We start from the raw sequence: 22,541 nt of genomic DNA on the forward strand, positions 1-22,541 counted from the left end.
TTTAAAACAATAAAACATTTAAAATCTGTTTCTGAGATTAATGATGACATGGAAGATAAATCACTTCACTATAAAACACAAGGCAGTTATATTCAAGAAGAAAATGTCAAATCATCTTTAATATATTATCTGAAGAAATTACAGATTAATTATCCTTCATTAAAGAATGTTCTTTGGAAGAATCCCATGGTACAAGGAAAGTTAACACCACAGTTGCAAAATTCCACATTATAAGCACAACTTTTGGTTGAAATATTTCACTTAAGCATTTAAAGAAAAATTACCTGTGTGAACACATTCTATATTACATATACTGCCTTTTACTTCTTAAAGTAAATCCATGAAGTTAATTTTCTTTACTAAATCATACATACACTAACCTATAATTTTCATATAAAAATTTTTTTCATTCTGATTTTAATGTTATGTAGGTTTTTTTTAAAGTAATCTCTACGCTCAATGTGGGGCTCAAACTCACAACCTCAAGATCAAGAATCGCATGCTCTACTGACTGAGTCAGCCAGGCCCCCGAATGCAGTTCTTGATAGCTAGCCTTGAGACCAAATGTGCACCTTTCAACTAAATATCTAAAATGCCAGCAAAGCCTTAATTATCATCGTGTAAAGTTCTGATTAACGGTGTCAATGTGGGAAAAAGCCAGAAAATCTATAGGGTGCCCCTGAGAATTTTTGAGCTATTTTGACTTAGGATGACACTTTTGTTAACTGACAGAAACCAGGAAAGATAATCTGTCCTATGAAGACTTGTAACAAAACACAAATTTCATAAATCCTTGACAACCTTGACATATGTTACAATGTTATTGGGTAATAATGGATTGTCTAGTCTATATATAATTTGCTTTAAATCTCTGGAGTACTTCTAGTTTTTAAATGGTGAGAAGCTGGAGTTTTTTGATTAAAAAATACAAAACAAAACAAAACAAAAAAACCAACCAACCAACCAACCAAGCAACCAACCAAAAAAACGCAGGACGTCTGGGTAGCCCGGTCAGTTAAGTGTCTGACTCTTGATTGTGGCTCAGGTCATGCCCTCACAGTTCCAACCCTGCATTGGGCTCTATGCTAATAGCATAGAGTCGGCTTGTGATTCTCTTCATCCCAATCTCTCTCTCTGCCCCTCCCCCATTTGCACCCCCCCAGTAAAAAAACAAAAATTAAAAATTAAAAAAAAAAATTTAGGTTTCACATACCGTTTTGCTCTGATAAGAAATCAAGTCCATATATCATTTTCTCCTATACTAACCTATATATATTTTTTCTTTTTGGCCATATTTGGCCATATTATATCCTGAAACTATGAATCCTAGAAAATAAATAGCTATTACTTACCATAATTTAAATAGCAACAGTATAACTACCTTTTAACTTTCCTTATGTGGCATAATGTGTTTTCTTAAAGACACTACTTTATGTCCAAAGAACAATAATAGGGGACCAGGCTTCAAACAATAGATGAAAACAGACAGTTGGGGACGCCAAGTTAAGCAATCATAAAATAAAAGCTTACAAACTAAGTGTAGTGCTAAACGAAGATTAATTTACCAATAATGTACAGAATACATTAGGAAGAAGAAAAATGATGACTAAGAAATCTGGTTATATTGTATTAAAATTATATTAAAATTTCAAATGTAAAATAAACATTTGAATTAAATTGGTGTCAGCAGAATAACATGGATGACAAGTAAGATAAAGGAACTACAGAAAGTCCTTTGGGCTTCCTGGACACTGAACTAGTCCAAAAGCACAGTGCCTCTTGTGTGATGACTGTATTCCAATAATCTATTTCTAGGAGTCTTAATGTTGCAAGACATTTTTCTACAGATCCCAAAGCTTTTGGATTCATCTTTCTCTCATTATCATTCTTTAAAATACTCTTTTCACGCACTGAGCTGGTATGAGAATAAAACAGTAACATATTAGTTTTCTAACTCAGTGAGAGTAAGTATCTTCTTATGATGGATATGTCACTACCTTGAACATTACATTAGAATTTTTTATCCAATGATTTTTACTGTAAGGAACTATTTATAATTGTCTATATACTCTTAAAGCAATTTGAAATCTTGAAATAATTTTTAATATTCTATTAAATATTTTAATTTATAAGTTTTAAAATATTATATATTAGCCTTAGCCATGTAATTTTGAAAATTATAACTGATACAGTAAAAAGCTTAAGAATGTACTTACAATTACAGGTTCTATTAATAGTCGGAAGAGTGTTCCTACTCGTATACTTCGACAGTTTAAAATGACACTGTCAAAGGAACTTTGGCAGCTTAAAGATACAGGATCAACTAAAGTTTCTTGAGATGTCACTTTACGACGTTTTAGAGGTGTGTTGACAATAGAATTACCAAACTGAAAAAGAAAAATGTTTTCACTTTATAAGCAACTAAAACAAGGTTGAAACTAAGCCGACATATGCAAAGAAGACCCAACATAAAAAACATAATTATCAAAATATTAAAGACTAATTTTACTTCAACAGAGGATGTAAATATTTATTGATTTCATATAACAGAAATCCTTCTTATTTTGTCCAGCTATACTATACTTTACACCTAGTCATTACTTGAAATTACAGTAATAGCATAGCACCAAGAATGTACTTTGGGAAATCAGACTACCTAGGTCCATATCATAGCTATACCACCTTGTAATTATCTGATTTTTAAAACAATAATAACTCCTTTCCTAAACTCCTTTCCTAAAACTCCTTTCCTAAACTAAAATAGATAGAAGAGCATCTATTCAAATGATGTAGAGTATATAAGCAGCTGAGCACAACGCTTCATGCACAGTAAAATGCTGGATAAAAATTAGCTAGTAATAGTGATAGTGGCTGTAATATTTGGATTAAATCAGAAATTCTTTAGAAAACAGATAATTTAGGGGAATGGTTATTTACACTACAAAAAGATTCTTTAACATATTTTAAAATGTACTTGATTTGTTAAAATTTCAGTCACTTCCACATGCAAATTAATCATAATATAAAATACCATTTTAGGAGTATATAATTTAAATGTAACTAAAGTTACGCTAAAAACTTTATTAATAATTATCACAAGAATAAAATATGATCTAGATAGAAAGCAAGAAAAAAACAAAACCACTGCATAGAGACAGGCACTATTCTCCCACTGTCCCTCTAGAAACATTTCCATGATCTATGGTATAGGTAAAAATATGTATTAAAATATTATATATGTATATATACCTATATCTCTACAACTGTGCACACACACACACACACACATTTATTTCTCAACACTGAGTTTTCAGGCTCATTAACAGATTAATCATGAATATTTCCCCAAATTATTAACAGAAACCTACTAAAGAGGTTTAAAAGCTTTTTCAGTTTCAGAATTATTTCTTCAAATAAAATGTCATTTAGCTCAATAATAAAATTGGTAATTATAAGAGCTGCTTCAGTTGAATCCAAAGTGGAGAGACTGAGTCTAGAAACGAGTGGTCCACATCTTTCCCAAGGAGCCTCTAAAAGAGCACTGAGAAACTCTTACTATTCACTGTGCCAGTTTGAAAACTGTTCACTCACAAACTCCATCGTATGGAAATCCATTATTTATTTAACTGAACCCTCCTATGCTGGACATGTGAGTTCTTTCTGATCTTACCCCATGACAACACTATTCTCCTCCAAGCATTTTTGCTGCTCAATCATGGGTGTGTGTGTGTGTGTGTGTATAAACTAATGCCTAATTGCCCTCTAGCATACCTATACCAATTTACACACCCAACACTATTTCTCCAACACTAACCAAAATTACAGACTATTATATACTTTAAAATTTTTCAACAATCTGACAGTTAACAAAATGTATTTTAATTTCATTTTCAGTACTTCACTACATTGTAAAAACTCTATTCATTTCCTTTATTCATTTTTCTATGCTTTGCTTCTATAAAGGACCAACTCACACTTTGTCACACAGTTCACTGTTTCCCCCACTCACATCTACCCATCAAATTCAGTTTATAGTATTTTGGTACAGTGTTCTGTACTTTTCATTTAATAATATATATTCATCTCTTTATTTACTATTTTTGCTTGCACTGAAATACTTGGAAAGGCATTCCCAAGATTATATTAAAAATATTAGTCCATATTTCTTCTATCATCATACTTTATTTTTCCATTTTAACAACTGAGTATGGATTTTTCCATATTTTATCTATACTGGTAACAATTCCTAACATTTACACACATACATAATTTTTTTTTTTTTAAAGTTTGTTTTGAGAGAGAGAGTGTAAGCACATGCACGCAAGCAGGGGAGGAGTAGAGAGAGAGAGAATCCCAAGCAGGCTCTGCATTGACAGCCCCCAATGGAGGGCTTGATCTCACAAACTATGAGACCATGACCTGAGCCAAAATGAAGAGTAAGGATGTTTGGAACACCTGGGGAGCTCAAGTCAGTTGAGCGCCCAACTCTTGATGTCAACTTAGGTCATGATTTCAGGGTCATGGGATCGAGCCCCACATCGAGCCCTGCACTCAATGAGGATTCTACTCCGCCTGCTTGGGATCCTCTCTCTCTCTCTCTCTCTCTCTCCCTCTGGCCCTCCCCTGCATTTGTACGTTCTCTCTAAATAAATAAATAAATACACACATACACAAAATATAAAATAACATAACAAGAGTGGGACAGTTAACCAACTGAGCCACCCAGGCACCCACACACGTTAATTTTTTAACATGTATGTTTTTTATTTTTTTAAAAAGTTCTTCATAAAAAAGAAAATATGCATGTATTTCTGTACCTTGGTATTCCTCCTACCAGCACCATAGAAATCCTAAAAGTCAGTGATATAGCTTCTTCCTGTCCACCAGATTACACAAGAGTATGTGTTTATATTTCACTTGTAAGGTTGGTGTTTTTTCTTCGTTTTGAAATTTTTTACACTTTAAGCTTTTAGTTTAAATGTTTTTGCATGTTTTAATGTTCTTTGAAATAAACTTCCAAGTGGTATTTTAAGCCCCACTTAATAAATAATTCTTTTTCTCCTTAAGATACTGTCAAATTACCCTCCAAAAAAAAATTTACATCCCAAAGGGGAGAGCCAATCTGAGTAGAAGGTCAATAAATATGAAAAGTACCTGGTCTTTCATTCTTGCTTTTCTTGGCAATGTAACTGTATTTAACTCTGAATCTGCTGGAATGCTTCTTAGTTCATGCTCTACTCTACAGATATTTTCATTTAGTGCTGCTTCTACTTTTCCAGTGGATGGTGCTGGGGAAGAACATGCTGAATCAGCAGGTTGAGGAGATATGCTTTCTCTTCTGTTAGTCCTGTCATTGTCATCATCATCATCATCACTGGACAAAATGACTATAAAGAAAATGTTAAATACTTCAGGTATTTCATTTCTGTCAGTTAATGGGAAATATACCAAATTTGCTTTGGATCTCTTCTAGAACCAAGATTAATAAAAATGAAAGAAGACACAACCCATTCTATCTGATGAAAAGTTAAATTTGAAGACAATTAGAAATGAAGAAAGGATAAGAACTGGCATTTTTTATATAGACTTACAAATATGAAAGTATTCTATAGTCCATTACCATCACCCACACAAGATATACACCCAAGTTACAGCAAAATTTAACCATATGTCATAGATCTATTTCAGAGTTCTAGAAAGTCTCAAGTATAAAGATAACCTGCACAGAAACTGTGCACAAAATAGCATGCATTGTAAATGTGTGTGAAACTCCATGTGACCAAATAATTTTATTTTACATAGGAAATCACTAAAATTGTAATTGGTCCTTAGGAGAACATGAACCAGTGTCAAATTGCTCAGTAAATTCTGTGGCGTAAATGAATGTGGACCTGAAAAGACATTAATGAAGGGAATTTGCTCTTATATCTTCTACGTGAGTAGAATAATGATATTGGATCTTAACAAACCCATCTTTATATCATAATTTCCGCAAGCCACCCACAATGCACTTGAGTCAAGTCCTAACCCTTTTATGGTTTATAAATGTATATAATCTGGCCATTGCCTACTTCTCCAACTTTCTCATACTGCTCCATTTCTCCCTCTTTATGCACCAAGCACATCATCCATTTATTTTGTTCCTCAAACATCAAAGTTTGATTTTGTCTGGATTGCAATTCCCCTAACACTTTGCATTTTGGTCATTAAATATTAGCTTTTTGATTCATTACCCAATCTAAAGGAAGCAAATAGTTGGCTTATTCACAACAACTGATACAAATTTTCTGTTGTTTTTTGTTTTCTGTTGTTAGATGTTTACTTGCTCTCTCCCCACTACATATAAACTATGAGATCATTGCCTTGTCCACTGCTATACTCCCAGTCTAAAACTGCCTGGTGAAGAAAACAATTCAAAAATCATGTGTTGGAAGAACACATAAACTTGAAGAAGCATTTTTCTTTTTTAGAAACCCACATGTAAATGTTTAGTTACTAAATATGCCCCAGAGAGGCATCATTCCCATCACCATTTACCTGTCTTTTTTATTTTGTTATCTAGTCTCGGAAGCAAATGCTAAAGCTGGATCTTTTTCAGAACTGTTATTTTATTAACAGAAAATCTAACATGCCAGATTACAAGATCTAAATACATTTATACACATTTGAAAGTTAGGGTTCTGTAACTTACTATTTGCCTCTGTGAAATTAGGGACAAAAATAGTACCTATTGCAAAGGACCTGTTATGAGAACAAATGATTTAATACGTAAAAGATTTGGCACAATGCCTGATATATGTAAGCTTTAAAAAAGTTCATGAACTGCTTTATTTATGAAAAACCATACAGAAATATATTATATATGAATATATATTAAGGGGGAAGTCTACTGTTCTATTGACAATTATTTTTATGGTGCTTAAGGGACATTAAAACATCTATATGTACTTTAAAACTTACTTTAAAGCCCCAAAGCTGCAACAGATAGAATTGTACTATATACCTCTTGTTTTAGTAACTTAACATAAATGCGGATTATGCTCAATGTCACCATAATTTGAAAGGAAATGAGAAGTGTGCAAAGACAACAAACATATACTTAAAAAGCTGGTCTCATAGCTGCTTTCATTCTGTATATAGAATACATCCTATGTAATATATAAGATTCTGCATCAGGGTCTATGGACTGAACTGTGTCCCCTCAAAATTCATATGTTAAAGCTCTAACCCTCACTGTGACAATATTTGGAAATAGAGCTGATAAGAAGGTAATAAAGATTAAATGAGTTCATAAAGGTGAGGCCTTAATCTAATAGGACTGATGTCCTTATAAGAAAAAGAAATGCAGAGATTTCTCTCACTCTCTCTCTGTGGAAGCACAGAAGATGGGCCATGTAAGGACACAGTGAAGAGGCACCTGTCTACAAAGTAATGGCACCTTGATCTTGGACTTCCAGCCTTCAGAACTGTGAGAAAATATATTTCTGTTGTTTAAACTACTTGATTTATGGTACTCTGTTAATGGGAACTCAAGCAGATTAATATAGGGTCTTTGTACTTACATTCCAACCTTATTTCCATACATATCAGCATGTCTTTCTCCTTACTTCGTTTTGGGCTCTATTCAAAAGTTACTTTATCAGAAGTGCCTATTTTACCACCTTTTTAAAATAGCACCCTTCTTCATCTTGACATCTAACAATTAGCACTCTCTATTCCCTGGACCTGCTTCACTTTTCTATACAGAATTTATCACCACTACTTCAGACACTGTACATTTTATTATTTGACCACCCAAGACATAAGAGAAGTTTCATGAAAATAAACTATTTTAACAGGAACACGAATTTAAGAATAATTAACTATGCAAGGAAAACAAGACTTTGAACCAGAAAAATCTGTTTTTTAGAGTCTAAACTCCAACAGTCCTTATGTATATAATAGTATTGAGAATTTAATCTTCTTAATCATGGGTTGCCTTGTTAATAAAATGGGATATATCTGTACCTACCTCACATGTTATAATAATTTTTACAATAAACTAAACTTGGTTAGTGTATATACCTTTACCACAAAGTAAGGCATGTAAGCATTCAATAAATGATATTTTTTATTACTAGTATAAAATGTCCTTAAAACATATTTTTCCATGGACTTTAATAGAAAATACTTAGTCTTCAATTGTTTTGTTTGTTCATTTTTTGAGCAAGGAAGGGGAACAAATTTATGTCTTACAGTTTTAATGCATGGTTGATATGGTCCTAGATTAAGTTCTGAATAGTAAACTACTCAACCCACTTCAAAACCACATGAATTTATTGTTTTTTAACTTAATCACATTAGCCTTAAGTTCCAGTTCTCTCATCCTAGAAACTTCATCAGGATGGTATAGCATTTGGCTCAGTAATAGTACCCAGTAACTAATAAGTAAGTTTTCTTCATATCTAACCATAAAAATGTAAAACCTTCACTATTAGGAAAGATTTAAATTATTTTAACAATATTTAATATCGCACTGATAAAACACTAAAATGTACTGTAAAATATTCATCAAATACTAACATCATCATAGTATCATAACAGATGTGTTTGTTGGCTGATACCTATCACAGTTATTATTTTTTTAATAGTTCTTTTTGAAAAATAAGCTAATGCACTGTTATGAGCTAAGGTTTGCTTTTTTTTTTTTAAGTTTATTTATTTAAGTAATTTCTTTACCCATTGTGGGGCTTGAACTCATGACCCCAAAATCAAGAGTTGCATGCTCTCCCAACTGAGCCAGGTAGGGGCCGCTGAGCTAAGGTTTTTCTATTGAACTGAATTAAAATAGAACTTGACATATTTCTCAGATTAAAATTTTTTTTTTATTTTTAGGGGCACCTGGGTGGCTCAGTCGGTTAAGTGTCTGACTTTGGCTCAAGTAATGATTTTGTAATTCGTGAGTTCGAGCCCCACGTCAGGCTCTGTGCTCATAGCTCAGAGCCTGGAGCCTGCTTCAGATTCTGTATCTCCCTCTCTCTCTCTTCCCCTCCCCCACTCACGTTCCCGTGTGCTCTTTCTCTCAAAAATAAATAAACGTTAAAAAAAGTAAAATCTACTTTAAGAAAAAAATTTTTATGTCACCCCCTTTCATTTACCAGTTTTCAGAGTAATGATTTGGAACCTAAGCAACCTCCAAAAGTAACCAACTGGGCGCTTTTTTTCTTTTGGGGGAGTAGGGAGATGATATCATTGCGAGCTAAAAAAAAAAAATTTAATATATTTGGCATATTTCAATAAATAGCAGTTATGAAACCTTTTGTGACTCATACAGTCCCATTACTGGTCAATAGGAGCCCTTTCATTTTAGCTCCTATGTCTTTTGACATGTCCATAGTAGTTTTTGACTGCTTCCATGCTTCCTGATATGAGTAAATGATCTAGATTTATCTCACACACTCCTGCTCCAGACCTGGAGTCAGCCATTTCTCTGAGGAGTTCTACTTATTTTTAGTGAGAAGTAGTATTCAAAAACACAAATATGGGAAATAGAATTGTTCACTTCTATCTAAGAGAATATATATAATAATTTCATGCCAGTCTCTCCAATCCAAGTTTAAAATTATGAGATTGTTACTTCTTTGACTTTACTTTTGAATTCCTTTGCTCTAACACTGAAAATCTTGGATTCTGGAGATAATAATAAAATTGCTTATTTGTTTTATCGATATATGTGTTTAAAAATAACAGTACAAAAAATAGCAATACCAATATTAACAGTATTACTGAATGCACTTAGAATTTCTTTGCAATTCTGTTTGACCTTAAAATATATCGCATTAGGAATGCATAGCCACAGTATTATTTTAATTTAAATTCATTTGAAATAATTCTTCTGTGTGTTCAAGCCACCAACCAGATATATAATTAGGTTCATTAGTTTCATCTTGGTTTTGATTTTTTTAAATTTCCTATTTAATTTTGCTTTATAATTATGTAAAACATTTACATGGTTCTCAAGTCAAATCTACAAAAAAGGTATGTTTGGAGATATCCGGCATCTATCCCTAATTCCTACACTGTTTCCTCCCTTCTAATCAATTATTTTTAAAATTAGTTTTTAGTCTTTCTTTTAAAAAAAAATCCCCTATATTCATTCTCCCACCTTCACAAACAAAGGGTAGCACATTATCTACTGTGATCTGTACTTTGCTTTATTCATGTTATTAAAGATCTTAAAACTCACTCTATAGAATATTAAATGAGATCTTTCTCTCCTCTTACAGCTATGTACACTATAGTTTATTCAACTACTCCCTGTTTCTAATCTTCGCTACTTATTACAAACAGTATTGCATTTCATATACACACATATGTCTAAAGGTTAAAAAAAAGACTTAGGGGAAAATGGGGTGCCTGGGTGGTTCAGTTGGTTGAGCGTCTGACTCCTGGTTTCAGCTCAGGTCACGATCTCACACTTCAAGGGTTTGAGCCTCATGTCAGGCTCCATGCTGACCGTGTGGGGCCTGCTTGGGATTCTCCCTCTCTCTCTGCCCCTACTCTGCTCATTCTCACTCTCTTTCTCAAAGTAAATAAATAAACTTAAAAAAAAAAGATTTAAGGGAAGAGTAAATGTGGTAAGAGAATTAATTTTCATTGAGTTCTTTCTACATGTCAAACACTTTATTTACTGGGCTATGGTAGGCACTTTATATGGTACTTCATTTACTTCCTCAAAAACCCTATCAGGCAGAAAATAATCCATTTACAAATCAGAGAGATTAAATGAACTGGACCAAAGTTAGAAAGTTGGGCATAACTGGCACTTGACCTAAGACTGGGGTCAAGGTCTGTGCTCCCCCCACCTCCCCACTATTTAAGATGGATGGGGTGAAAACAAAGTCAGTTATTATTTTCCAACTACATGGACAGTTTTAATCATCTACCCAAAGAACATGTTATATAACTGACACAAATACCTATTAAAACTATACTTCTCAAATATGCTCATGCTCACATTAAAAACATATGTAAAAAATACTGGATTGATATAAATAATACTAAAGGGAGTAAAATACTTACTTGGATCATTTAGGTCTGACAGGCTTGTTTTCCTTTCTTTCAGGTTTGTGAGTTTGGCTACTTTTGCCCTAGGTAAAATGACTTTCCCATTAGTCTGCAAATAATTCTGTCTACTATCATCACAATTCACAATAATATCAACTGGAATCTTTCCCAGACTGTTGCCATAAAACTTCTTGGATGATAATGCTGTGTTTTGTGACTTCTGTCCTCCAGAATTCTGATGAATTGATGTTCTTAATAATGGTCCAGTAGATTCACTCAAAGTTATAGCTTGTCTGCAATTTCTTTGCACATCCTTAGGAAAAAGAATACCACAACTTTGGCATTTTGTCTGATTTTCCTTTTCTTTTCCACATTTTGGACAATACCCACACTGGTTAGAAACCTTAAGTTCCAAAAGAATAAAAAAATCAAAAGACTTTGGCATTTTATTTCAACATTATGGAATAAAAAATAAGATTTCAAAATTAAGTCTCTCACTCCACATCATCATCACCATGGCTGCCAAAAAATCCTGAATACATCATGTTACTTGGGATTTAGCATCAGGATGCTGGAAGCAATTTTCGGGACCATCTAATCCAGCAATCCTTACGTTGGACCATGTACACTACTTAAGGGCTATATAAAGATTTTCTATGGCATACAGAATGTAAATAATCTTAAGGGAATCAACATCTAAAATTCTCAATTTCCACATATCATTCCAAAACCTGACTTGATTATGCCTCTGATGTCAAGCTATCTCCTGCCAGAATTGTTCTCCTACTTAAAAAAACAAAACACTTCCATTTGAAATATTACAATGGTGCATTGCCCTGGAGTATAAAAACCACCAAACCAAACCAAAGGATAATTTAAATGTTGGAAAAAAGAATCAATTTTAAACACTGGTTAACAAAAACTTTTACAAGACAACTGATTTCTAAGACAGTGCTTCAAAAATATTTTAAGGAAGGCCTAGTGTAGGTTACAATTGTGAGATTATTAAAAATGTTTCTTGATAGTAGAGCTTCCTGTGATTTGGGGCATATAATTTAGAAGAAGTTTAAGGATTATTTTCATACTCATGTACTTATTTATGTGAAAAAGGTTCTTTAGCACTTAGATCTTTAAGAAGCAAAAATATGAATAGATGTTGAATTGTCTCACTATGCCCAGCATAATATTTATTCATACACACAGGAAGTAGTTGAAAAAAACAATCAGTATCTCTAATTAAAACATGCATTTCCAATAATTTTATGTCAAATAACTTATCAAACTTTATAACATATAGTTTTAATCAAGTGTGCTACTAATAACAGAAATAACTCAATCAAAAATAAATTTAACACTTTGAGTCTTATATAATAGGAAATAAGTGGATAAATACTTCTGACAGTGAAATAATAAAAAGAAATAGTAATTATCAAGTGTTATAGTATTTGGATGTTACCAGATCCATGTATGAGGAGAGTGATTTAACCACTCTCTATTTTAAAATGTTACTCTTTTGGGGCACCAACTGGCTCAGTGAGTTGGGCATCTGATCTTGGTTTCGGCTCAGGTCATGATCTTACAGTTTGTAGGTTCGAGCCCCACAGTGGGCTCTGTGCTGGCAGCATGGAGCCTGCTTGGAATCCTCTCTCTCCCTCTCTGCCCCTTCCCAGCTTGCGTTTTCTCTCTCTCAAAAATAATAAAATAAAATGTTACTCTTTTCACTGTGTCAACTATTACATCCTATGTAACCATTTAATCTTGAAACAAAAAATGTTCAATGTCAACTTAAAAATATGTAAGAGAATGTATAGTTGTTTAAAATTTTTTAAATCTTTTAGGTGACAGAAGTCATCAAGTAGTTGTAGGAGGAACATGTTGTATAAACATAAATTTCAAAATTCACTGAGCTAAAAGCTTAAATTCTGGACATCTTATTCTATGTAAATTTATACCTTAAATACACTTAGGAAATTGTCTAAAGACCACTGGTCTAGTCTTATCTTCTTGTTTTAAACAAGGGAAAACTGACAAAAACTGTTTCCCTTGTCTTACATGACTCACAACAGAGCCATTCTATCAAACCATGTTATCTATTCAAGGATCTACCCCAGATAACAACAAAGAATGAAACCAAGCTTCAACCAAGGCAAAGCTGAACTTAGAACATTGTTCACTATCACAGCATATGTAGATTATAAAAAAAAAAAAAAAAAAGAACATGTCTCTTTCTCTGCCAATACATAGCAGAATTCTGTTATACTATTTGTGGAGTCTAGGTATAAGGAATTTTTTTCTCATAGCACTTGTGATAGTGCCCTGTGTATTTAGGATGTATAGTTAACAGGTGAACTATGCAAATAACTCGTTAGACACAAACATGGGACAGATTATCTACCTCTCGAATTTTAGCCTATTGTCAATAAGGGAAAGAAATACTAGTATAGTTAACCCTTGAACAACACAGGTTTGAACAGCATAGGTCCACTTACATGACAATATTTTTTGATAAATACAGTACTGTAAATGTATTTTATCTTCCTTATTATTTTCTCAACATGTACTGGTCTCTAGCTTACCTTATAGTAAGAATACAGTATACAGAGGCACCTGGGTGGCTCAGGTGGTTAAGCGTCTGACCTCAGCTCAGGTCATGATCTCATGGTTTGTGGGTTCAAACCCTGCATAAGGCTCTGTGCTGACAGCTCAGAGCCTGGAGCCTGCTTTGGATTGTTCCCCTCTCTCTCTACCCTTACTCCACTAGTGCTTTCTCTCTCTCAAAAATAAACATTTAAAAAAATACACTATATAATACATAACATGCAAAGTATGTGACAATCAACTGTGTTGTTGGAAAGGCTTCTAGACAACAGTTAATTAAATGAAATAAATAAATGAATAAAATTCTGTAAGAGTTAAAAGTTAATATGCAGATTTTCAATTGTGCAGGGATCAGCACTTCTAACTCCTGTGTTGTTCAAGGGTCAACTGTACATTTAAATGAAATAATGCAATTGTTCCCTAATGGACTTCAAATGGTTAGCCATGTCACAATGCACCTAAAAGGGAAACTCAAACAAAACAGCAGTGCCCATCTATGCATACCACACTGTGATAAAATACCTAATCATCTCAGAAAAATCTAAACCCCACTCTTTTCATAGTAAGCAAAGAAATACTTCCATTTCTACATAGGTTTACAAAATATCCTGGTGAACCCCAAAAAAGTTTAAAGATATTAATTTATGTGGAAAACCGAGCCCCATCTGTTGTAGTGGGAATCAACTACATATAAGCTAACCCTGTCTTTTAAGAATCTGACACCAGAGGCACCTGGGTGGCTCAGTTGATTAAGTGTCTCACTCTTAATTTAGCTCAAGTCATGATCTCATGGTTTATGAGTTCAAGCCCTGCATCGGGCTCCATGCTGACAGTGCAGAGCCTGCTTGGGATTCTTTCTCTCCCCCTTTCTCTCTGCTCCCACCGACAGTGTGCACACTTGTGTTCTTTCTTTCTTTCTCATAATAAACACATAAACGTAAAAAAAATCTGACTCCAATTTTTCATTGCCTATAACAAAGATAAATAGTACATATTTCAATGGAAAGAACCCCATGAAAAGGTAATACTCCCACATATTTCCTTTTATAAGTTGATACTAAACACAGAAAGCACATAGTATTCAAATTTCTGATATTAAAATGCAGAATGAACTATAAACTATTATCATATGCCTTCCATCAGCTAAGAAACACATACCTTGGAACTATTTGCAACAAAAACAAAATGCATGTTAGCTGAACCAAATATAATATTAAATTTTCCATGATAAAAACTACAGATTCAGAACTGTATCAACCTAACAATCTAAACACTATAATCTCAACACTGCTCAATTACTTTTAGTAAAGTGTGTATGAAGTTATATATTTCCATAATAATTTCATGTTAGATAAAATTTCTTTTGGAAAACAAAGACTAATTAAAGTCTCATTTTCCCCCTCTTGGTAGGTAGACTATTACAAAATAAAATAAATCCTAGTCAGTAACACATACTATCTGCCAGACTCTATAGATAAATAATAACCAAGTAAGCTTAATAAGAATGAACCTGTCTCTGATGAGACACCAATGAGATGTCATTTTTAGTAAATATCCTTAAGATGTATAATCTCATTAAATATCAAAGACTGTGTTTCCTTGTAAACAGTACATAGTGTAGCATTTCACAAGCTACATGTGGGGGAAAAAAACCACTAATTTTGTTTAAGAATTAAAAATTACATAAAGGGTGGCTAGAATCTATTCTTTATGTTCACTAAGAACAGAGTAAGAACAACTGGAATGCAGTAAACAGTAAAAGAAAGATTTATTTTAGATGTTAAAAAATTCTGAGGTTTTCAGCTGGCATGCTTAGGGGAGAGAAGGACAGTGTGTCCTTTCTGCTTCTTTACCTGGATCAAGCAGTGGGCCAGGCAGCGGGGAAATGCCAGTATGGGCTAGGCCAACCTTAGGCTGGCACTCCAGGAGAATGATCAGATAAAAAGCAACTGAACCAATAAGTAAATGATGGGAGTCAGGCTTCTCAGTCAGAGAAGGAAGTTACAAATATGCAAAGTGGGAAAGGCTAAGATAAACACTGTGGTATTAGACCAGAACTGGAACTATCAGTGTGAATGCATGCATTTTAACATGTACTAAATATTAACACATAAACACACATATATTTGCTAGTTTTGCCCACTGAGAGGGCCTCTACACATGATACCAACTAGCAATAAGCATAACTAATGCCCAAATATGGTCCCTCCACTTATAGGAACAATGGCCCTTGGCGAAATACATAACTCTAGAGCTGAGACAGAGAAGATACAAAGAAGTCTAGACCATCTGGTTACATCAAAACTTAAGGGAAGTATTCAAAGAATGATGTGGTTATGTCAAAAAGAAAGAGGAACCAGCTTAAAGAACTTCCTGGGGGCCAAGACTGGGACAATCTGAGCATCAAAATAATGACAGTGACAGAGTATAATTTTTTTGAGTAAGAATCCATGTTGTGTCTACTATACTTCCAAAAAAAGAAAAGATCTATGTATTGAGCTGTATAAAGAAATAAGTAAATATAAGGAAAATTTCTACCTTAGAGTGGTACATCCTTTTATTATACTTTATATACACTCTACCTTACAGCAGCTCATCTTATTAATAAATAATACCTACTAATTAACTTTAAGGTGGACAAATATAGGAAAGTACATCTTAAGATAAATGTTATAATGTGAAAATTGTATATATTCTGATATGATGCAATGATGAGATTATAGAATCACTTGAGAGGATTCTTTAAAAATGCATAAATCATGAAGAAACATACTCCTCACAAATATCAACTTAATGAAAGACAAGGAAGGACTAAGAATTATTCCAGATTAAGGAAGACTAAAGATTACAACAATAAAATATAACACAATCCTGAATTTGATCCTGTTCCAGTGAAGGAAATTAATTAGGTGAAATGTGAATGGAGTTGGTGGATTAGACAGTAATTTTGGATCCATGTTAATTATAAAATTTTGACAAGCATACTCTGGTTTTATAGGAACATGCCCCATTCTCTGCCCCCTCCCCTGCCTTTTCTAAGGAAACGTGCACTAAAACATTAAAGTAATAAATAGGCATCATATTTGTTACTTATACTCAAATGGTGCAGAAACACACACATATACAGAGGGAAGGTGGAAGGGAGGGAGATCAATATTTCAAATGTGGAAAACTGAGGAATCTAATAGAAGTCTATGTAAGCTGTTTTATTATTTCTTCAACTTTTTTGCAAATTTAAAATAATTTCAAAATATTTCTGGTTGAGAGCTATTATTTGGAGTATGTTGCAGGAAGGCACTGATAAATTCTTTCCAGATATATGTGTTTTACATTTTGGATAATGAAAAAAATGACATAGTGAAGGCAGAAAAGTCTGCTTAAAAAACTTTCTTGGAGAGGCTCCTAAGCAGCTCAGTCACTTAAGCATCTGACTTCGGCTCAGGTCATGATCTCATGGTTTGTGGGTTCGAGCCCTGCATCTGACTCTGTGCTGACAGCTCAGAGCCTGGAGCCTGTTTCAGATTCTGTGTCTCCCTCTCTCTCTGCCCTCCCCTGCTCATACTCTCTCTTGGAAATAAATACACATTAAAAAATTTTTTTTTCTAGGGACTCTTGGGCAGCTCAGTAGGTTAAGCGTTCAACTCTCAATTTCGTCTCAGATCGGTCAAGATCTCATGGTTCGTGGGACTGAGCCCCACACTGGGCTCCATGCTGACAGTGTGGAGCCTGCTTGGGATTCTCTCTCTTCTTCTCTTTCTTTGCCCCTCCCCCACTCAACACTCGCTCTCTCTCAAAATAAATAAACATTAAAAAAAAAAACTTTTCTATGTCTCTTCTAGTGCTATAAGGAAAGATCCCCTAGAATTTAGTAAGTATTAAATGTTATACTGATAAAAATACCAACTAATTGATTAGCAACAAAGAAGAATTTCTCTACCCACCTCTATATCAGTTAAACATTTTTTTGAAGCAGGAGACAGAGGAGATAGAGACTGATATGTGCTACTATGACGTTTCTGTGGTACTTTCCTTTTAATTTCAGACTCCAGATGTGATTCTGACTCTTCAATTTTCTTTGTTACACGATCTAAAGGAAGGAGAAAAAAAAACAAATGTACTGAAAATAAATCTTATAAATTCCTCATGACTTTTGCTATAAACAATACTAATTTATATTATCAAATTATTATAGTTTGATTAAAATAAATTAATGTTTCAAAATGTACAACAAAGAGTAAGCAAAACTTGGGAGCAGGGGAAGATGGCTAAGAGGATCCTGAGCTCACCTCCTTCCTCGGGCACCAAGGCAACAACTACATATAATGCAACTCATTCTGAAAATAATCTTAAGATTACCAGAACAAATCTTTATAAAAGTATAAAAGAAAGGACACATTGAGAGGGTATGAGGGGCAGAGATGCAGTCGGGAACAAAATCCCTGGCAGGTAATCCAAAAGTGGGAGTGGTATCACAGGCGTGGAGGCCCTCCCAGAGGAGTGAGGGGATCAAGTTAGGCACCCTGGCTCTGGGAATCAGCCCCAAGAAGACAAGCTACACATAACACCTGGCTTTGAAAATCAGCAGTGATAACTCCAAGAGCTTTGAAAATCAGTAGGCCTTAGCTCTGGGAAAGCTGAAGGCTATAAGGGGGAAAAAAAAAGACTCTGCTTTTATTTTTTTATTATTATTATTTTTTAATGTTTATTTAATTTTGAGACAGAGAGAGACACAGCATGAGCAGGGAAGGGGCAGAGAGAGAGGGAGACACAGAATGTGAAGCAGGCTCCAGGCTCTGAGCTGTCAGCACAGAGCCCGACGCGGGGCTCGAACCCACGAACTGTGAAATCGTGACCTGAGCTGAAGTCGGACGCTAAACCGACTGAGCCACACAGGCGCCCCAAGACTCTGCTTTTAAAGGATCAATGCATTTTATCACTTAGTCCAAGACCCAGGACAGAAACAGCACCTTGAAAAGCACCTGGGTTATATATGAAGGACATTCATTTGACTAAGTTTAGGGCATGTGTGAAAGGGGGAGGGATATACAAGAATAGAAATGCTGGGAAGCACCATTTTCCTTGCTTTTCTTCAGCCTAGCTAACTGGACACTTGCAGGTGCCAGTTTTGACATTATCTATCTTCCTTAGTAGCAGTGCTCATGCTACCCTGGCATTCCCCTGCGAAACCACTTTAATCAAATAGCCAAACCCTATGTGTGCCTCCAAAGCAACCCCTACAATGCCACACCCAGTGAGCAATCCTACAGGGACAGTGCCCTGCCTATAACCACACTCACAAAAGTTGTAGCTGGACCTCTCAGCCTGCTGTGCCAAGAGTTAACCTCACCCATCAGCAAGCCTGCAGCAGCTACAGCCAGGCCTTTCTGCCAGCCCTGCTCATCAGTGCACCCTGCAGAAGTGATGGCTTAGTCACAACAGGAGGGTGCACACACAACCTACACAAGGGATACCCTTGGAGCACCTAGTTCTAGTGACTAGAGGTAAGTGTGCTATTGGGTCTCATAGGATGCCTTCTATATAAGACCATTACTTTCAAGATCGGGGAAAGCAGCTGATCTACCCAATACATAGAAACAGCAAGAGCCAGAAAAAGGAGGGCACAGTGAGATACGTTCCAAACAATGGAACAAGACAAAACTTCAGAAAAAGAACTAAATGAAATGGAGATAAGCAGTTTACCCAATGAAGAGCTCAAAGTAATGGTCATAAAGAGGCTCACTAGACATGAACAAAGAGTAAATGAACAAATTATATATCTATGTTACTTCAACATAGATATAAAAAATTAAAAAGAACCAATCAGCTCAAGAATACAGTAAGTGAAATGAAAAATACATTGGAAGATGCAGATTAGAGGATGCAGAAGAATGGGTGAACAATCTGGAAGATATGTTAGTGCAAAGTACCCAAGCTGAACAAAAGCAAAATTAAAAAAAAAAAAAAAAAAAAGCACACGCTAAGGAACCTCTAGGACAACATCAACCATACTAACATAACACATTATACGGGTTCCAGAAGGATGAGAAAGGGGCAAATAATTTATTTAAAGAAATAATGACTGAAAACTTTCCTAACAGAGATAGAGGAAGAGATAACAGAGATAGAGAGCTCCAAACAAGATTAACCCAGGGAGACCACACCAAGACAAATAAAATGTCAAACATTAAAGATAAAGCGAGAATCTTAACAGCAACAGAAGAAAAGCAAATGGTTACATGAAGGGGAAACCAAAGCTATCAGCTGATTTTTCAGGCCAGAAGGGAGTAGTATGATACATTCAGAGTGCTAAAAAGAAAAAACTCACAACCAAGAATACTCTACCAGGCAAGATAAGCATTCAGAATTAAAGGAGAGCTAAAGAAGTTTCCCAGAGAAAAACAAGTTAAAGAAGCTCATCCTCACTAAACTACTTTACAAGAAAGGTTAAAGGGACATCTTTAAGCAGAAAAGAAATAGCCATAACTAGAAGGAAATTATGGAAAAAATTTTACTGCTAAAGCAAACATACAGTAAAAGCAATAGATCAATCACACACAAAACTAGTATGAAGGTTAAAAAACCAAAAGTAGTAAAATCAATTACGTCTACAAAAATTAGTCAAAGGATACACAAAATATAAAATATAAAATGACATCATATACATAAACTGTGAGAGGAAGAAGTAAAACGGTAGTGAATTTAGTATATATTGAACTTAAGCAACCAACAACTTAATAGACTGCTAAATATATAGGATGTTATATATGATCTTCATGGTAACCACAAACCACCAAAAAATATAAAGAAATGAACCCAAGCATAACACTAAAGAAAGTCATCAAATCATGGGGAAGAGAGCAAGAGAAAAAGAACTAAAAAACAACCAAAAACAATGAGTGCGATGGCAATAAGTACATACCTGTTAATAATTACTATAAATGTAAATAGACTAAATACTCCAATAAAAAGACAAAAGGTGACTGAATGGATAAAAAGAAAAAACTAGACCCTTCTATATGCTCCTATAAGAGCCTCACGTCAGACCTAAAGACACATACAGACTAAAAGTGGAGGGACAGAAAAATATATTCCATGCAAATGGAATTGGAAAAAAAAGTTGGGGTAACAATACTTATATCAGACAAAATAGACTTTAAAACATAGACTGTAACAAAAGACAAAGAAGGGCATTAAATAATGATAAAGGGATCAATCAACAAGAGGGTATACCAATTGTAAATATCTACGTGCCCAACACACAGGAGTACCTAAAAACATAAAACAAATATTAACAGACATAAAGGGAGAAATTGACAGTAAAACAGTAATAGTATGGGACTTTAACACCCCATTCACATCAATGGAAAAAGCATCCAAACGGCAAGTCAATAAAGAACCAGTGGCCTTAAGTAACATATTCTTAGATAGATGGATTTAACACATAAATATTGAACATTTCATCCCCAAAAAGCAGAATACACATTCTTTTCAAGTGTACATGGAACATTCTCCAGATGAGATCAATTGTGAGGCCACAAAACAAGTCTCAACAAATTTTAAAAGACTGAAATATATCAAACATTTTTTCCAACAGTATGAAATTAGAAATCAATTACAAGAGAAAAACTGAAGGGGGAAAAAAACCCCACCATCCCACAAACATACGGAAGCTAAACAAGTTATTAAACAACCAATGGGTCAATGAAGGAATCAAAGAGGAAATAAATACTTAGAGACAAATGAAAATGGAAACACAATGGTTTGAAAACTTTGGGATAAATCAAAGCAGTTCTAAGAGTGAAGTTTATAAAGATATAGCCCTACTTCAAAAAAAAAAAAACAAGAAAAATCTCAAATAAACAAATGTTCCCTTACACATAAAGGAACCAGAAAAGAACAAGGCCCCAAGTCAATACAATAAAGAAAATAATAAAGACCAGAGCAGAAACAAATGAAACAGAGACTAAAAACACAATGGAAAAGAAATGAAACCAAGAGAAATTCTTTGAAAAAATAAACAAAACTTCTAAACCTTTTTCACCAAGAAAAAAGAGGACTCAAAATCCGAAAAAAAAGAGAAGTTACAACTGATACCATAAAAACACAAAGAATTATGAGATAACTATGAAAAATTATATGCCAATAAATTGGACAAACTAGCAGAAATGGATAATTCCTAGAGACATAATTTTCCAAGAGTGAGTCAGGAAGAAATAGAAAATATGAACAGACCAATTTCTAGTAACAAAACGAAACTGGTCATCAAAGCTCTCAACAAACGAAAGTCTAGGACCAGATAACTTCACAGGTAAATTCTATTTAAAGAAGAGTTAATACCTATCCTTTCCAAACTCTTCCAAAACAAAAAAAAGGGAAGAAATGCTTCCAAATTCATTGTACAAAATCAATACAATGGTTGATTGTACCTGGTACCAAACCAAACAAAACCACTACAAAAAAAGAAAATTATACATCAACACCGTTGATGAACACAGATGCAAAAATCCTCAACAAAATATTAGGAAATTAAAAAAATTTTTTTAACGTTTATTTATTTTTGAGACAGAGAGAGACAGAGCATGAACAGGGGAGGGGCAGACAGAGAGGGAGACACAGAATCTGAAACAGGCTCCAGGCTCTGAGCTGTCAGCACAGAGCCCGACGCGGGGCTCGAACCCACGGAGCGTGAGATCATGACCTGAGCTGAAGTCGGACGCTTAACCGCTTAACCGACCAAGCCACCCAGGCGCCCCATATTAGGAAATTGAATTGAACAATACATCAAAGGATCATTCACTACAATGAAGTGGAGTTTATTCCAGGGAAGCAAGGGCAGTTCAGTATCCACAAATCAGTCAATGTGATACATCTCAAAACAAAATAAAGGGTAAAATCAT

General features: G+C 34.4%; 1 protein-coding gene across 7 annotated transcripts in view; it reads right to left on the reverse strand.

Moving 5' to 3' along the window:
- Positions 1–22,541, reverse strand: part of SENP6 (SUMO specific peptidase 6) — a 114,167-nt gene that overhangs the window by 34,018 nt on the left and 57,608 nt on the right. For 6 of the 7 annotated variants that reach the window (XM_027057390.2, XM_053222560.1, XM_053222561.1 and 3 more), the window contains 4 exons: positions 17,586–17,731; positions 11,062–11,359; positions 5,155–5,387; positions 2,217–2,387 (listed from right to left, as the gene is read on the reverse strand). In XM_027057390.2, coding sequence (XP_026913191.1) covers positions 2,217–2,387; positions 5,155–5,387; positions 11,062–11,359; positions 17,586–17,731 — 848 coding nt within the window. The remainder of the gene's footprint in view (positions 1–2,216; positions 2,388–5,154; positions 5,388–11,061; positions 11,360–17,585; positions 17,732–22,541) is intronic. The other variant, XM_053222563.1, reaches the window with a different exon arrangement.

This window comes from Acinonyx jubatus, chromosome B2 (genome assembly GCF_027475565.1).
Source record: "Acinonyx jubatus isolate Ajub_Pintada_27869175 chromosome B2, VMU_Ajub_asm_v1.0, whole genome shotgun sequence".
Classification (NCBI taxonomy): Eukaryota; Metazoa; Chordata; class Mammalia; order Carnivora; family Felidae; genus Acinonyx; species Acinonyx jubatus.